The sequence below is a fragment of the Phyllostomus discolor genome, chromosome 2, assembly GCF_004126475.2.
Source record: "Phyllostomus discolor isolate MPI-MPIP mPhyDis1 chromosome 2, mPhyDis1.pri.v3, whole genome shotgun sequence".
Lineage (NCBI taxonomy): Eukaryota > Metazoa > Chordata > Mammalia > Chiroptera > Phyllostomidae > Phyllostomus > Phyllostomus discolor.
Window position 1 is genome coordinate 78612440 of NC_040904.2, and position 17584 is coordinate 78630023.

Sequence of the window (17584 nt, forward strand, 5' to 3'; positions counted from 1 at the left end):
GTAGCCAAAGAACACATACACATGAGGCGTGGACATGGACATTGGTGTGGGGATTGCTGAAAGAGTGATGGGGAGGCTGAGTGGGGGGAGGAAAGGGAGAAAATTGGGACAACTGTAGTAGCATAATCAATAAAATATAATAAAAAAGAAAAGATATTAAATTAACAATATGGGTAAAATTTATATTAATAGTGATAATACAAAGAATGACATGACTTTTAGAGTTTCAAATTGTGTTTATATACAGATCTGATGACTTACATTTTTAGTACATTATCTCAGCCTAGCTATGTCCTTTTTCATTTTTTTCCTATGCATTTATCTTTCTTTAACTATTTCTACAATTTACTCGTTTGCAAAAGAATTTACTTAAGCATTTCTAGATGGTCTAAAATTTTTTCATGCTCTGTCTGACATACATTAATTAACACAGAACTATTTCTCTCATTTGTAAACTCACAGATATGAAGAAATCTGCTTTTTATTAAAAAATTGTACTACTACCTTCTTGGTAGTCATTAATTTTTTAATTGTTTATGCTATTTCAGTTGTTCCTGCTTTTGTTTCTTTCTCCCACCTTCACCCAGCACCACCCTCTTCCTTCTCTCAGTCAATCCCCATATCATTGTCTGTTACATTAACAAAATGTATTTAAAGAATTGCCAAGTAGTAACTTAAAAACTGGTAAAATTTAGCTTAATAGTCAATAGCCTTTTATAACTTAATATCCTCAGTTATTTGGATCAAAATTTTATTGTTCTTAAAGTTAAAAATTCATTTGCAAACTACAGTTAGATATAGAGCTAATGGGAAAATAGTCACTCTCCTGTCAACATCAAAAAGATCTTGTTTGTTTATGAGTTCAAACATTTTTGCAATTATAAACATGAGATATAAATATACAGCAATTGGTGTAGTAACTGAAATATGACCCTTAAGTTTTCTGTCCCTTTGTGTCATCCTTTACTTAAGGGTGTTCTGCAGAATGCTGGTATTTCTCCAGATGCTTCTTGAAGAATAAGGTTCAATGAGCAAAAGTTTGGGAAATGGTGGCTTAAACAGAGTGGAGCAAATTGTTTTACTTTTGTTACAGCATGAATCTGCCAGAGGAATCCTAGTTTGAGCACTGAGCTCATTTATTTTGTGTAATATCTCATGGGACTAAAGACATTGTACAGGGTATATTTTAGGAATGACCCATCTGTTTAGATACATTTTACATGGAAAAATACTTAAAATGAAATAAAACAAAACAAAATCATAGTCCATCTTCCCTCTGCTACTCTAAGAGGAAGATGGAGGTTACAGGGCCAGATGCTTTTCTGGGAAAGAAAGAGACACAATCTTCTCATTACTTCACTATTAGAGCACTATTTCTTCATTCTTTAAAAGTATACTGGGGGAAATCTAAATTGAAGCAAAAAAGGAAAATGATTGAAAATATATTTTCTAATATACTAATAGAGATAAAATTGTAGTTTTCAGGTAAGGTTTATTATATGATGAGCTTGGAAAAGAGCTATTTGCCAATCAGAATAATTACCCTTTTCCTATCAAGTCAGTCTGGAGATTGAAGTGTGGAGATTGTTTTTCTTCCATGTGATTTATTTGTTTTCTTTAGAGAAATAAAAAATCAACATAAGGAAATCCCTGAGAATTTTCAATACAGATGTCTCCAAAAGGGTTATTGGTCCTAGGGGATTTTCCCCCCAATGTGTCACATAATCTTTGTATAATTTATAAATGATAACAAAGCAATCAGGCCACATTAATAAAAGCCCAGTGATACATAATTTAGTTGAATCTGAGGATTAGAATTAATTGTCTCTCTTTGTTCCAAGTTCTAAATCTTAGTAAATGATTCACTGCATGCCATTACAGCTTAATATTTGCATGAAATCACAGTTTAGCTGGCATAATTTAACAGCAATTAAAAAGCTATTTAATTGTCATGCAAATTGATATGAGGGCCCTTGAGTAAGAAGGGTGTCTGCCTTTTTTTTCTTTTAAGTATCTCCAAATGGACAGTTATATACTTGCAGACACCCATAACGTAATTGATAGCATTCTCCTATTCCTGGAAATATAAATGAATAATAATTCATGTTTTCCATTATAAATAAGACAAAAGAGCAATAACATTAATATGTCATTCTGTAGGAAGACATTATTATGGTAATGATAATGTATCTTTATCTGCCAGGCATCAATCTAGGTTGGAGGTAAAAGGCTACACTGTGCTCTAGTATGTAATCCCTTCCACATCTTCCTTTCTGAACACAGACATTCCTGCAACTCTCTGGAACATGAAATGGCATAAAGCAACATGCACAGAAACCTTTTAGAAAGACTAACCATTTCATTTCTAGGTCTACGTTTAGGTGATAGACATAGGGAGAGCTAAGGACCCTACCCATCAGATTGCTAATTTCAGGATGCAACAAGAAGAGAAAGGAAAGTTTAGGGATTACAGGAACAAATTTGGAGGACACATGGACAAAAACTAGGGGTGGGGGGTAATGGGGGGAAGGGGGGAGGGTTGGGTGGAGGGGCTGGAAAGGGAGTAGGGGGGAGAAAACTGTACTTGAACAATGATTGAAATAAAAAAAAATAAAATTTAAAAAAAAAAGAAAGGAAAGTATATCATAACATTTCTTACTATCTCAAACCCAAGATACAATCATGTAGATTTATGACTAATGTTCAGCTACTCTGACACCACATAAACAGATCTCACTGAGGAGCCCCCTGTCCTCATTCAGACCATTCCCTACCTGGCAGCCAGAATGCTGTTCTTAAAAACCATTGCCTCATCGTGGCCAAGAAATGGAAACAATCAAAGTATCCTTCCGTAGATGATTGGATAAAGATGTGGTATATATATATAAAATAGAATACTACTCACCCATAAGAAAAAGTGAAATACTGCCACTTGTGATATGGATAGATCCTGAGAATATCAGTCTAAGAGAAATAAGTCAGACAGAAAAAGTCAATATTTTTTTATTATTCTGTTTGTGTATGAGTTTATCTAGCCATTCAACTAAAATGTAAATAACAAGAAAGCAGAAATATCTATCACATTTGCACTATAAATCCAAGACCTCGTAGAATATCTGGCACACATAAAAGTCATTAAAAATTGATTTAGTGAATGAATGACTGTAACCCAAAAGGGGCCTATATTAAAACTATTTTTTATAAGGAGAAAATGTTGCAAAGAAATTCTTTCCCATCTTGTAAGCAAATTTTCTTAGGAGCAGAAATTTTAAAAGTTGCTGCAGATTTACAAATACATGTAAGCCTTCTAAAAATGGGCAGGAATGATATCTCATTAGTTATTTATGCAGTGAATTATTTTCAAAGTATGAATTATAAGCATAGTCTCTTCCAGAAAAGATGCTTTATTTCACATATAACACATAATGCACTGTCTGGCACCTAGTAGACTTTCAGTTAATATTTGTTCAATACTTACATGAAACTGAAGTTTGAAGAACTCACATATGTGTAAAAGATCATTGACACCATTTTCAAAAAAGACTGGAATAGTTAGAGGGTTTAAGTATTCTATGTAGTGTGATCTGTATGGCAAACTAGTTTTGAAAGAACACTGTAGGAATACGTTCATCAACTCCCTGCGACTCACTTGGTTAATGTAGTCTTGGTGACAAATAAGAAGATTGTGTGTATCTATCAGCTTTTTTAAAAAAGGGTTTTCTTTTTTTAAGATTTTATTTATTTATTTTTAGAAAGAGGGGAAGGGAAGGAGAAAGAGAGGGAGAAAAACATCAATGTCTGCTTTCCTCTTGCACATATCCCATACTGGGGACCTGGCCTGCAACCCAGGCGTGTGCCCTGAGTGGGAATTGAACCAGCAATACTTTGGTTGGCAGGCCTGCGCTCAATCCACTGAGCTGTACCAGCCAGGGCTCTTTACAGCTTTTAAAAGGACATCTGTGCTTAATAGAGTTAGTCTAAATAAAAGGCTAGTCACTATATTTTGTACATTTTATATCTTTCATATAATGCTTTTATCCCATAAAATTAGCAAGGCCCTAATAAAAACCTTTCTCATGTTTCCAGTTTCCCTTTCTCTTCCTCTTTTCCTAAACTGTCTATTCACCCTAAATGTATTTTATGTTATGTTGTTATGTTATGTTATGTTATATTATGTTATCTTATGTTATTTTTAATCCTCACCCAAAGACTTTTTTATTGATTTTAGAGAGAAAGGAAGGGAGAGAGAAAGAGGGATAAAAACATTGATGTGAGAAAGAAACATTGATTGGTTGCCTATCAGAGACATCCCAACTGGGTACAGAACCCACAACCCAGGCATGTGCACTGACCAGGAACCAAACCCACAACCTTTAGATTTGCAGGATTATACACAACCAACTGAGCCATACCTGCCAGGGCTGTGGCCATTTATTTTCTACCTGTAAGAAATAGATACTTAGAGATTGTTGAAGGTAACTAATGGTAGTTGTATCTACATACCAAGCATAGTATGAAGCCAGAAAGACTAAACACAACAGAATGTATATACATATATATTCATATAATAATATACACATATTGTAATAACACATGTATGTTATTTTTCAAATTTTGAAAATGGTGAAATAATTATTAAGATGTAATTAAAACTATAACATAATTTAAAATAATGTTTGATTAGTGTATATTTTCACTCACCAAATTTAAAAGAGGATAATTACCATATGTTTTGGAGATCTACAGCTTTTTATATTAAATATTGAAATTCATGTACCAAAAAGTTAGATTATAGACTATCTTCACCCCTAAAGACTCTTTTCTTACTAAACTTTCTCAGATGTTTTTAATCATGTGTATTTTTTATGGTTCCCATCAGAAGAAAGAGCTCGAACTAATATAAAAAATCAACAAGTATTTATTGATGAAGTTTTCAAGTTGGCACCATAATTCTATTGTCCTATACATGTACATTTGTTTTTTAATTACTTTTCTCTAGGGCCACCGTCAGCTCCTAGGAATGTGGTTTTTAACATCAATGAAACAGCCCTTATTTTGGAATGGAGCCCACCAAGTGACACAGGAGGGAGAAAAGACCTCACATACAGTGTAATCTGTAAGAAGTGTGGCTCAGACACCAGCCAGTGCGAGGACTGTGGTGGAGGACTCCGCTTCATCCCAAGACACACCGGCCTGATCAACAGCTCCGTGATAGTTCTGGACTTTGTGTCTCATGTGAATTACACCTTTGAAATAGAAGCCATGAATGGAGTTTCTGAGTTGAGTTTTTCTCCCAAGCCATTCACAGCTATTACAGTGACCACAGATCAAGACGGTAAGTTCCACCACTGTTTTTTCAAAATAGACCCATAATTCCCTTTTGATGCATAATGTCCTTGGTGGGCTTATCTTCACTGAGATGCAATTGTATACTCTATATATCACAGAGTTTATTTTCTGGTTGTTGTTTCTTGTTGTTTCCTAAGGTAAACATATTTTTGATATCACTTCTTAGTAGTTTGGTTAATTATATACAATGCTTCTCTCTGTTGTCTATGAGTTTTTTTTATATAATCCTATACAAAATTATCTTAATGAGTCAATTCATATTACTTACCAAGGCATATTAGACATATATGAGATGTTACTAAATGAATTCAAATTGAGTTACCCTACTTATGCTGCCATTTTTTCCCATAACAAAAAAAGCAAATAGAAGAATTTATGTTAATTATAACTCATGTTTATATTGTGAAAAGATTTTAGTCAACATACTTAACCATGATCCAGGAATATGCCCCAATGCTATTGTTTAGGTACAGCTTGTAAAAAGTGACTAAACTGCCTTTTTAAAAAAAAAATCCAATTGCTTTCAACTAAATTTTCCCTTTATGCTATTGATTTTTGCTACTACATACTTAGGTGTGAATATTCCTATGGTATTTTATAAGCATATATTCTCTTTAATTCTTCCATAACATAATTTATTGCAGAGCATGATAAAGGAAAAGCTTCAGAGATTTTAAAAACTCTCTTTGAGAAGTACTCATAAATTATGTGGATACGCAATGATTATCTTATGTAATTAAAGTATTGTACATGAACATGTATGAAACACATTTATAAAGACAAAACTATTTTTATACACTGTAGTTGTTTGCTAGGTCTTCTATAACAAATGGCACAGACTAGGTGGCTTAAACAAAAATTTATTTACTCACAGTTCCAGAGGCCAGAAGTCCAAGATCAAGGTATCAAGAGGGTTGAATTCATTCACATGTCTCTCTTCTCCTGTGTCTTCATATGGTCTTTCTTCTGTGTGTGCCTGTATCCTAATCTCTTTTTCTAATAAGATTACTGTCGTATTGGATTAGAACCTACCCAAATGACTTCATTTTACCTTCATTACCTCTCTAAATGCCCTGTCTGTATATACAGTCACATTCTGAGGAATCAAAGTTAGGTCTTCAACATAAGAATTTGGGGAGGATGAAATTCAGTCCATAACATACACCAAAAGTGACATATAATGATATTTTAAATAAAAGTATATTGAAAGTGTTGGAATAGAACTAGGCAATAAAAAAGAACAAATATTAATACAAGCTCTTGGATTAACTTTAAGGGCACAATGGTGAGTGTGAATGCCAATTTTAAATGTTGACATACTGCATGATTCACTTGTATAATATTCTTGGAGTAACACAATTATAAACTGGACAATGCATTAGTGGTGACCAGGGGCCAGGCAATAGGGATAGAGGGATGTGGCTGTGAATGGGTAGCAGAAGAAAGCCTTGGGATAGTAATACAGTTGATTCTTAATTGTGGTGGTCATTACATGAAGCTCCATAGGTGATAAATTGCACAGACACACACACGAATACAGGAGTCCTGTGGATTTTACCAATGTCACTTTCCTGGTTTTGATGTTGTACTACAGTTATGCAGGTAGTTAACATTGGGAAAGGTTGGGTAAATGATGCATGGAACCTCTCTATACATTCTTTGCAAATTTCTGTGAATCTATAATTATTGAAAAATACAAAGTTAAAAATAGTGCTAAACCTGTAAAATGTGCAGGAAGAAAACTTTAATATTCTACTTTAATATTCTAATTTAATTTTAAATAAACATATTTGAAATGGATGTTACTATTTTATTCAAAATGTTACACATAAGCTCAATTTGGTGATGTCTTCAGAAATGCATCTAATAAATAAAGAAAAGACAAATAACATTACAAAATCACCATCTTTGTATTTTGTTAGCAGGTTATTTCTAAGGCATTTTTGCTACTATCTAATAAAAAAAAATCCCAAAACAACAATTCTTAACAGAAGATATATTAAGCATGGAATAAGATGTAGTATCCATATATCAAGACTATGTATTTTGGAGAGATACTATCATTAAGCAGTCTTCCCTAATAGGTTTATCTTTGTTGAAGAAACAATTATTGCTAATTTAATTTGACCTTTTCAGATATGATTAGTAATAAATCAACATATATTTAAATTTTATTTGGAAAATTAAAATTTACTAAAATGAACTAAAATATGTCATATGTATACTTAATAAAATATTATGACCAGCCTTACATGCATGAGTGACTATCATCACGTCATAATTTTTGGAGACACCAAGAAGCCCCTCTCTCCTTGTGCCTGACATTCTGACATTAGAGATTCACATCTTTAAAAATGAAAATACTCCAAGCAAGGGTAACATTATGAAATAACTCCTCTATGGATGTATAGTTTCTCTTTTCATATGAAAAATCAGATCAGATCAGATCCTGGTGCAGGGTAAAAAAGAATCTTGTAGAAACTGGAGTGTCCAAGAACCAAATTTCAGCTGTCATTGTACTGACCACCTTGAAAAGATGATACTTTCACTGCTGCAGACAGACGAAGGGATTTCTGATCATTTCACTTGGGTATCTTTGGAAATACTCTTTGAAGCGCCTGAGAGGCACATTTCCAATGTCATCTGATAACATGTAGCAATTTCATTGGACTGAAGGGACCACAGTAAGTTAGTTTTTTCATTATCTGTAGGTTACATATCATTGTTTTTGCAATAAACCATACAAGCAATATGTGCTACTCATAAACCTTTAATTTATTCAACATATGAACAATGGTGGGTGAGCCCCTATAAACCTTACACTCTGGTGTGGAGGCAGACTGTATGCACACAAGTTACTTGACAACTATGTAATCAGTACTGTGGTTAAGTCCTACAAAGCAGAGAAGCTCTGGATGCTCTAACAGCATGTATTCTCCAGATCTGGAGGATAAGGGCTGCCCTTCCTAAGGAAATACCGTTTAAATTAAGTTCTGTCCTGAGAGATGACTAGAATGTGACTAGGCAAAATGAGACTGGGAAACAGGAAAGAATTCTGAGTGGAAGGAATGAAGAAAAGGTTGACCAGTTGAAGAATTATACCTGGTGACTAATGTATCAAGAGCATATATTAAATAGTTTGTCTGTTACAGAGTTACAGAAGGATTTGAGGAAGGAACTGGAGATTTAACCTAAAATTTGGAGAAATGAGTGGGTGTATCTGCAAATTATCCAAGACAAGTTAGACAGTCAGCATTTATCAGAAAATGCTGATATATTATTAGAGCCACAAGTAAGATAAAGAAAATCATCATCATAATAATATTGTTCATTAGATGACTCTTACGTGAGTAAGGAAATAAAATATCAGAGACCACTCTTGGTCTCTATATTAATATAGTTATATTAATTATACTTTTACTGCTCTGTGCATGTACAGTGTGGAGCATGCAGATAAAGAGGAATTTTGCAGTGAATTGCCTCTTCTTTCCTGTAATCCTTTCTCATACTTAAGAAATATTAAGGAAACTACACTAAACAACCTTGACTTAACTGTTTGCTGTTTACAATTAAACAAATGTTTAAAAAATTTTCAAATGACTTAGAACCACTTAGCTGTAGTTATGTGAAACATTCTTTGATTATTTTGATGCTAGTTAGATAAGTAAGATTATAGATTTAAGAATGTGCCTTTCATAAATAGAAATCTTTGCAATAAACCTTAATTAACTGACTTCTATAACTTCTAAGAGCTATATTTGTAACCTTCTATTTTCATAGTTTTTTAAATAGTCTTTAAAGATGTTTCATTTAGAGAACAAAACAAGAAAACAACACATAGAAAACATTTTGTTTTAATCTTAATGTCCTGATAAGAACACTAAATTGTGTGGTTCAGTAAAAGGGATTTTTCTGGTCAGAGACAGTACAGGAAAATGTTAACCACAGAAATTCAACCTGAAACAAATTGTGTTTGTAGATATTGTGACATGTGCAAAAACCTTTAGGGACCATGTTCAAAGGGAAAGACATGCTAAATTTCAAACCAACTCTGCTGATATTTGCTAAAGGGTCTTTAAAGCAATTATTGTCAAAAGCAGCTTATCCAATTCATTGGCTTCTTAAAATATACATTCAACACTCCTATCTCTGCCATTGGGTGATATTCTGTATAGGTCTTGCCTTAGGTCCACATTCTGACTGCATATTTCACGTATTTGCTCATAAACTAATTGAACTGACACTGAAAATCACTTTAAATCAATAAATTCATATATTTATAAATTTGAGATGTCTATTTAATTTATAGTCTGCTGCCTTTAGGAAATACAGTCTATATCAAATGCCAACATTTTGTCCATTAGGAGCACTGCAAACATTCATTTGTCTTTATATCTGAATTTTAACATATTTTATGTCTGGATATCTCTTACAGTCCTCACTGTGTTTTCAAAATTTTTAACAGCAAATATTCTATTTTTTAAATCTACGCAAGTCTATTCAGAGTGAAAAAAATATATATAAAAGTTTTAAATACTTAATAAAATACACTGAATATAAGCCAATGGCATGACATGTTGAAAGGCAATAACCATAACTTAAAGTAACAGATATGCTGTGCTAGTTGTATTTTTTGTATCTCTTAAGTATAAGATAATTACATATTCAAAAACTACAGACACCCTACATTGAAGGGTCAAATTTTCCTGTGTCCTCAAGAAAAGTGTTGCTTTTCTGAGAGGTGTATTGAATATTTTATTTATAAAAGATAATTGCAATGTTAGTCTAGTTAATCATAACTAAAAAAACTTTATGGTTCATTCAAATATTAAATTATAATATAATTTGGAAAATTATAAGCTTTGTTTTTATTCCTGAGAAACATTAAATTACTTCCAAGTCTGGTGTCATTTTGTGGAGTGCATCTTTGCATAGATGAATGATATAGCAAAGTCCCTTAGTCCTCATCAGTGAATTCACTGAGGTTAGTCAGTGGCTCAGCTCTCAGCCAAGTACAGGTATTGAACTGCTCCCAGTCAGTTATGTACAAGAGCACCCATGTTTCTCCCTCAGTGCACCATAATCACACTTTGTAATAGTTTGCTCTCCTAACCAATATGTAAGCTTCTTGATAGCAAGAATGATGTATTATTTGACTAAGAATATCCACTACTTACATTGTCTGTAACAATATATCTCTGTTGATTACATTAAAAGAAATTGGAGTTGGTTTGAATTAATCTTTTATTCATTAATTTATTAATTCATTCAAAGATACTTATTATTTACTATCTGTCCAGAACTTTTCTATGTACTAGGGCTATAGCAACAAGGGAGAAAACTGAATAACAGTGTGCCTGTCATCATGAATGTTATATTTCAGTGTTGACTAATGATATGTCTTATGTGGAACTAAGCCAAGTAAGATATTTGGAAGTAACAGGGATCCTGGCATTCTTACATAGGAAAACCAAAAACACCTCTCTCGGTAACATAATACTTGAGCAAATCATAAATGAAAGAGAAAACTGTGATTATGTGAAAAAGACTATTCCAAGCAGTGGGAATAAAAAGGGGAAAACCTTACATTTAACCAGGACTTTGTCTGGAAAGTAATAAGAAAATAAATACTGAATATGTATTTTTTAGTGTGTACTAAGTTTCATGCTCACTAAAATCCTCTGGTGCTACATTTACAGAATTTGCAAGAAAAAATTTTAGTCAATATTAAGACATTCTGCCCTGGCTGGTGTGGCTCAGTGGTTGAGTGCTGGTCTGTGAATCAGAGCATCCAATTCTTTGTCTAGGGCACATGTCTGGATGGTGGCTCAGGCCCCCACCATACATTGATGTTTTTCTCCCTTTCTTTCTCCCTCTGTTCCCCTCTCTGAAAAATAGATAAATAAAATCTAAATACATATATATATGTATATTAAGCCATTCTCTAGTAGCAAAGCAATCATATTTTTCTTGTTGATCAGACATTGTTAGAGAAATTTCTTTAATACTAAACTTGATTTTAAGCAATCAGCCTTTAAAGTCATCAGCTGTTTCTCTAAAGAATTCTCATTTCTACATTTTTGCAGGAAAAATGACTAAGTATTTTCTTTAGTATAAAATAATAATATTATGTGTTTGATGCCTGTACTACTACATCAACAATTTTAATGGCATTTGTACAAATTGAAAAATAATAGTAGAGATTATTTATTAAATATTTTAAATCCTGTAAAAATAAATTTGGTTAGCAGTGAAAATAAGTGTAGATTAACATACTTTGCATATTCTATATCAAATTATGTAAGGCTCTACCTTATAGTTAGACAAATGTCTAGGAAATTATTTGCCTATTTTCATTGTCATTCTTTGTTTTGAAAATAGAAGCCAAATTAATCTTATTAACTAAATTCTGCCAATAAAATAAATAGACTGATTTGGGTAACTGATTCTGATATGGTTACTATTAAAGATGAGGGTTTTAGAAAATATATTCTGAAAGCCTCTTTTACTCTAAATATTGAGTTGAAAAAACAGTGTGTAAGAATAAAGCTAAAAGATTTTCAATGGTGACAGATTATTCTGTTTAGAATTAAAATGTGAAATGTCTTCACATTTAGAGAAAACTGAAATTTATAAAGACTGAAACTAATTGCTACATTTTAATCAGACAAATTGCATACAGCACCTTTAGATTAAATAGATTTTTTCTTCTTCCATGTATTCTTCAGCACTTTTCTGTTTGGTTTGGATTCTTAAACAGTCAGTTCCAGCTACATAATTTGTGATGCCCAGTGAAAAATAAAACTGCAGAAACCTTTTTTCAAAAAGCAGCAGAAAAAGGACATGAAAGGTACTAAAATGTAAAGCTTTTCCTTCTATAATTTCCCTCTCAACTTGTCATTATGCTTTTTAATTGCCATTTTAATGTTCTTCTAAGTGAAGAAAAACTAAATTTCAAATCATTAGCATAACCTCTAACATTCATCTTTATATTGCTTAATGCTACTTTTAAATATAAATTAAGAGCACTTAACTCATACTCAGATTTACGGAAACCACACAATTCTTTTTCTATAACCCAACCTCTACTCCATCCCCAGTCCCCAAGGTGTCTCAGGAAAACCAGAACAGATGAATGTAAGTCAGGCCAGAGAGGGTGGAAAGAGGAAGAAAGGTTGTCACCCAAGCAGAGTCAGCCAGGGAGCACTCCCTGTGCACTGAGATACTTGTAGGAAGAATGAAATTACCCCCAGGTCTTCAAGGCCTTCAAACCCACAGTGGAAGGGAGAATCCCAAGCGTCTTTAAACCTCCTAACTGGAAACTGTTGGCTACTTGCATGTGGTGTGTGAGAAATTTGCTCCTTCTAAAACATGCTTCTGCAGAACAGAAATAGCCAACACACACACACCCCTTCCTATGCACATGTTCAGATCCCCACTGGAGACAGGAGACAACACAGGAATGTGATCCTCTCTGCTCAGAGGTAAATCTAGTCATCTTCCCCAGGTGGAGGGTGGCAGCCATGAGGGGTAGAGCAGGGATTGGGTTGTATCATGGAGACCAGGGAAGCTCTGGAGAAGACACATCCCAGGAATGTGGGGAGGTGGCCAGAGGCTGGACCTTGCCAAGAGCTGGGGCTTTAAGTTCCTAGTGTATGCTTAATTGTCCCATCAGACTTCTCTTGGAAACATGAGTTCAAAGGTAAAATTATTAAGAATTTCAAGATGGCTATAGCTGAACATTGAACCCTAAGCAGGGTCAGGGAGCTGTGCAATTGAAAAGTCACATACCCCTCAAGCCAGCTCTGAAAACACTTTACAAAATAAACGGCATTGTTATACTGTATTTTGCATAAAAAGCCCTTTATTTTCAAATTCTCACTTTTAAAGAACTAATTGCTTTTCTCATGATTTTATTTCTTCACTGAAATTTTGCTTAACTTTCTGTATAAAAGTTTTCTTAGGAAGTGTGACAAGAGGTTTACATAATAATTTCCAAAAATTTAGTGCACTTTGTACATTAAACATGTACATGTTTGTATGTCATTCATTGCTAAGATAATGGTGTTATATAAATGCAAATGGAGTGCTGCTGTTCCACTTGAATTTAAGACATTTAAAAATGGATTCTCATCCAAGAATATCCCCTTAAAACATAAAGAGTATATTTAACCAAAATCAGCTAATGAATAATTAACTCACATTTCAAGTATTTATTTGTTTTTCCAAGGCAAAGACAAAAAAACTTTCTAATCAAAGGAGCAAAAGAGATAGCCTTGAAAAAAAGTTCTTAATATGCAAAGATATTTAATATAGGATGAAAATACACCTAAAATCAATGGGAAAATTATACATCATTGAATAAAATTGGTTGAGAAAATTATTATTTAAATATTTTAGGTTACCTTTAACTAAAAAAATACCTTAAAACAAATTCCAAATGACTAAGCATAAAATCTTAAATTAAATATAGGTAAATAATAATTAAATGTGAATGGAGAAACAAAAAATGAATTACAAAGCAAAGGACAGATGAATTTAATGGAAATTTCATACTTCACAGTAATTGTAAGTAAGGTGAAAATAAGTGGTATGCTGGGAAAAACACTTGCGATGAATAGACCACGATAAAAATGGGCAAAGGACAAGACCTGTCCATTCTCAGAAGAAATGCAATTGCCTAATATGCATTCAGGAAAATCTTCACTTGCTAAAAATGAAAATAATTAAAATTAAAACAATAAGTAATTATTTTCTATTCAAATTGAACTTATTTTTTGTGTCTTGTTGTGTTCTTTTTGGTAAATGGTAATGCTTAGGGTGTTATTTGGCCAAAACTCTCATACCACAACAGGAATAATTACAAGTTTATATGGTAATATGTATCCAGCACCCTAAAATTATCATACTCTTTATGTTCACTACTATATGTTAATATCTGAGAAAGGTAAGACATATAGAAAAACTCTATGTGCATAAAAAGATATTATTTATAATAAGGAAATGTGTGAATGTACCAAATGACCAAGAATAAATACTAAGTAAAATGTATAAGGCAGAATGTTAAGACTAATAAATGAAAATAATGCTACCAGCACTGTAAATGCCATAGGATTGAAAACTCTTTATACACCATCAACCAATTATATAAACAATTGCTGAGCACATATAGTCATAAGAAAATGAATAGCAAGCTTTTCAAATGTTGACACATTAATGTGTGGTGGGATTATTGTTCATTATTTCTCTAAGGTGACTTATAAAATTCTTCCTGATCTAGCCTTGATTATCGTTAATTTTTTACTTTTACCTGTCACAGTACTTACCATGTTCTGCATTTCAATTGTATGTTAGTTATTTTTTTCTATTGGATATTTTATTGAATTTATTTGGGTGACATTCATTAATAAAATTTTATAGGTTTTGGGTATACACATCTACACTATGTCCTCTGTATATTGTATTGTGTGTTTATCACCCACAGTCAAGTCTCCTTATATCTATTGGATTTTTCATAAATGTTTATATCCCAAGGCCAAATAGCCAAACACAGTGACTGTCATATAAAATCTATGCATGAAATATTTAATAAATAAACTTTTGAATTAAGTGTATGGATATACATACATACATACATAGACCCTCCACACACATGTACACCCATACACTCAGGCAAACTTCTCCCATACTCAAAGTGAACCTTTTAAAAAATTTTAAAACCATGATACTTTTGTCCTTTAGTAATAAAGTCATCACTGAGGACATGAACGTGAGCATGTCCTCACGTCCATATACAGGACGTGAGCATCCTGTATATACACTCATCGTCCTGTATTAGACCTACAGAAGGCATAGTGTTCAGTTGGGTAAACCTAAGCAGGAATGCCCTGAAAATATACAGGAGAGATTATTGTCCATTATGTTTTATGGATCTCTAGGGCCCAAACTTTCATATCCTGCATACATTGTTGTCTGCTATTTACCATCTGCACTTCATGAATTTATAGCTGTAATGCCATTCTTTTTTTCCCCTCTTGAAATATCCAGTAGTTTAGTCATATACAGAGACAAAACAGCTAGTCAGAATCTGATCAACTCTTGAATTCTAGTCCCTAAACTGCTACTATACAGCTATGTAAATTCAGACAAGTTATTTGATCTTTCTACTGGGCCTCAAATTATTAATTTGCAAAATGAGTAGATTACATTAGATAACATGAGCATTCTAATTTTCAGTAATCACATTAACATGATGAATATTCTATGCACACAGTTTTTTCATATTTAAAATCAGTTTTCTTTAGAATTTCAGACTTGATCTAATAAAAATAAGAAAATAACAGTTTAGGGCACAGGTGGCAAACACAAAGCCCCACACGAGCCGAATCTGGCCTTCCACCTTGTTTCTACTCGACAGCAGTGCTTGCCCTAGTTAAGGAGTAGTTATATTTATGCATCCTAAAATAATATTCAGCCCTTTGAACGCAACCATAAGGCTGATGTGGCCACTGGTGAAAATAAGTGTGACACCCCTAGTTTAGAGATATAAAATGCTCTTTTTGACACCTCCATTACCAATGTCACTCCAGTAAGTTCAGTTTTAAAAAATATATCTCCTTCTAAAGTTTATTGTAACTTTCCATGAATATAGAAACTACTTTAGGTTATACACTGTAATATTTTGAGGTATTTTTGTAAATTTGACATAGTTGACCTCAAGTTGTACATTTGTTTTTAGAAGGCAAAGCAGAAGTATCTCAGTAATATTTCCTCACATATTCCAGTTTATATCTTTTTATTTTCAGTAAGAAAGAATAAAAAATATATTACATTAAACATCTGACGATACAAAATAGAAACAATTCTCACTGAGCAAAACAATAAGAATGTGTCCTCCTCTTCCTTTTTATCACACTCAGCTGTCACTTTCAAACTTCCCTCTTTTTACTTTTATCAGTTGTTTTGATTCTCTGTTTATCTCCCAAGGTTGTACCTAAGTCACTTTCTTATATGTGACTTAGCTGTGTTATTTATATCATCATTCAGTTTCATTTTGTAATAAATTCCAAACACAATTCAGTCTTCCAAAAATGAAATTTAAACTTCATGAGGTCTGGACTTTTTCACTGTATTTTAATGTTTGGTTCACTCTGTCTCCATAGACTTGAACAATATTATGTATAAAGTAGCTGTTCAGTAAAGTTTTTAAATAAATGAATGAGCAAACATTTAATAAGCCATATGTGTGATCAGTACTATGTTTCATCACATAGTATAGATAAGAAAGGAAGAAGTTAGTGCAGCTTCCTCAAAGGCTTTACTTACTGTAATTGGGGAGACAAAGTTAGAAGGCTTAAAATGGCTAGTAAAATATAAAAGGAAGCTTCCTAAATTAAGTTTTTATAGTTGAGTTGGTATACTTTCTGGAGGAGCTTTACTCTAAATGAAGAATAGCATTTGGAATGGCCATACAAGGAGTGTTGAGCATTGAGATTATGAACCCAATAGGAACAAATTCTCACAATTTGTTTCTGACAGAGTTATAGAAAAGCCTAATTCTTCATGTATGCATCTGAAGAAATCTTCACTGAATCAAGGTTTACACCACCGTCAGTCTTTGGTAAGAAAGCTGCAGAATCATACTCATTTAATTTAGGAGGTAATTTTGTATGCAATAGTATGGACTAGGTTTTAGTAACAATATTATATTCTGCTTCCTCGAGTATAAGCAATGCTGGATAAATACATTTGAATAGCAAAGATGAGATTTGCCAGAGAGAGAAGCTTACTATCAGAAGGGGGTTTCTTTTAAGGAAGGAAGCAAGCTTAGTGAAAATAATTGCCATCTGGTAGCAAATTTACATGACACTCTTACAAGATGCATATTTTTTATAGTGATTTATAAACAGCCATTTGATCTTCCCACAGCAACATCTCAGCACTAAACACTTTTTGGTCAAGCCTCTAGGATTTAACTGCTGGGTGTTCAGTTTTAAAACCGTTTTTCATCGATCTGAGCTGTTGAGTTCTTAACTGTAGCTTATTTTCACTTTGATGTTGAAATCCATAAATGCCAGTCACAGCATTTAGGAACTAAAATCATTGGCACAGGAATTTAAATGAAGAGTGATAAATCAAGGCTGCCAGTGGCTACTGCCTCGGCCAGATGCGAATACCACAACCACAGTTTTTAATAGCTTTACATGCCTAATTTCAATTAAGTGTGACAAATTAA

General features: G+C 33.0%; 1 protein-coding gene across 4 annotated transcripts in view; it reads left to right on the forward strand.

Moving 5' to 3' along the window:
- Positions 1–17584, forward strand: part of EPHA6 (EPH receptor A6) — a 920707-nt gene that overhangs the window by 389791 nt on the left and 513332 nt on the right. For all 4 annotated transcript variants that reach the window (XM_036017966.1, XM_028504400.2, XM_028504401.2 and 1 more), the window contains exon 5: positions 5000–5335. In XM_036017966.1, the coding sequence (XP_035873859.1) occupies positions 5000–5335 (336 nt within the window). The remainder of the gene's footprint in view (positions 1–4999; positions 5336–17584) is intronic.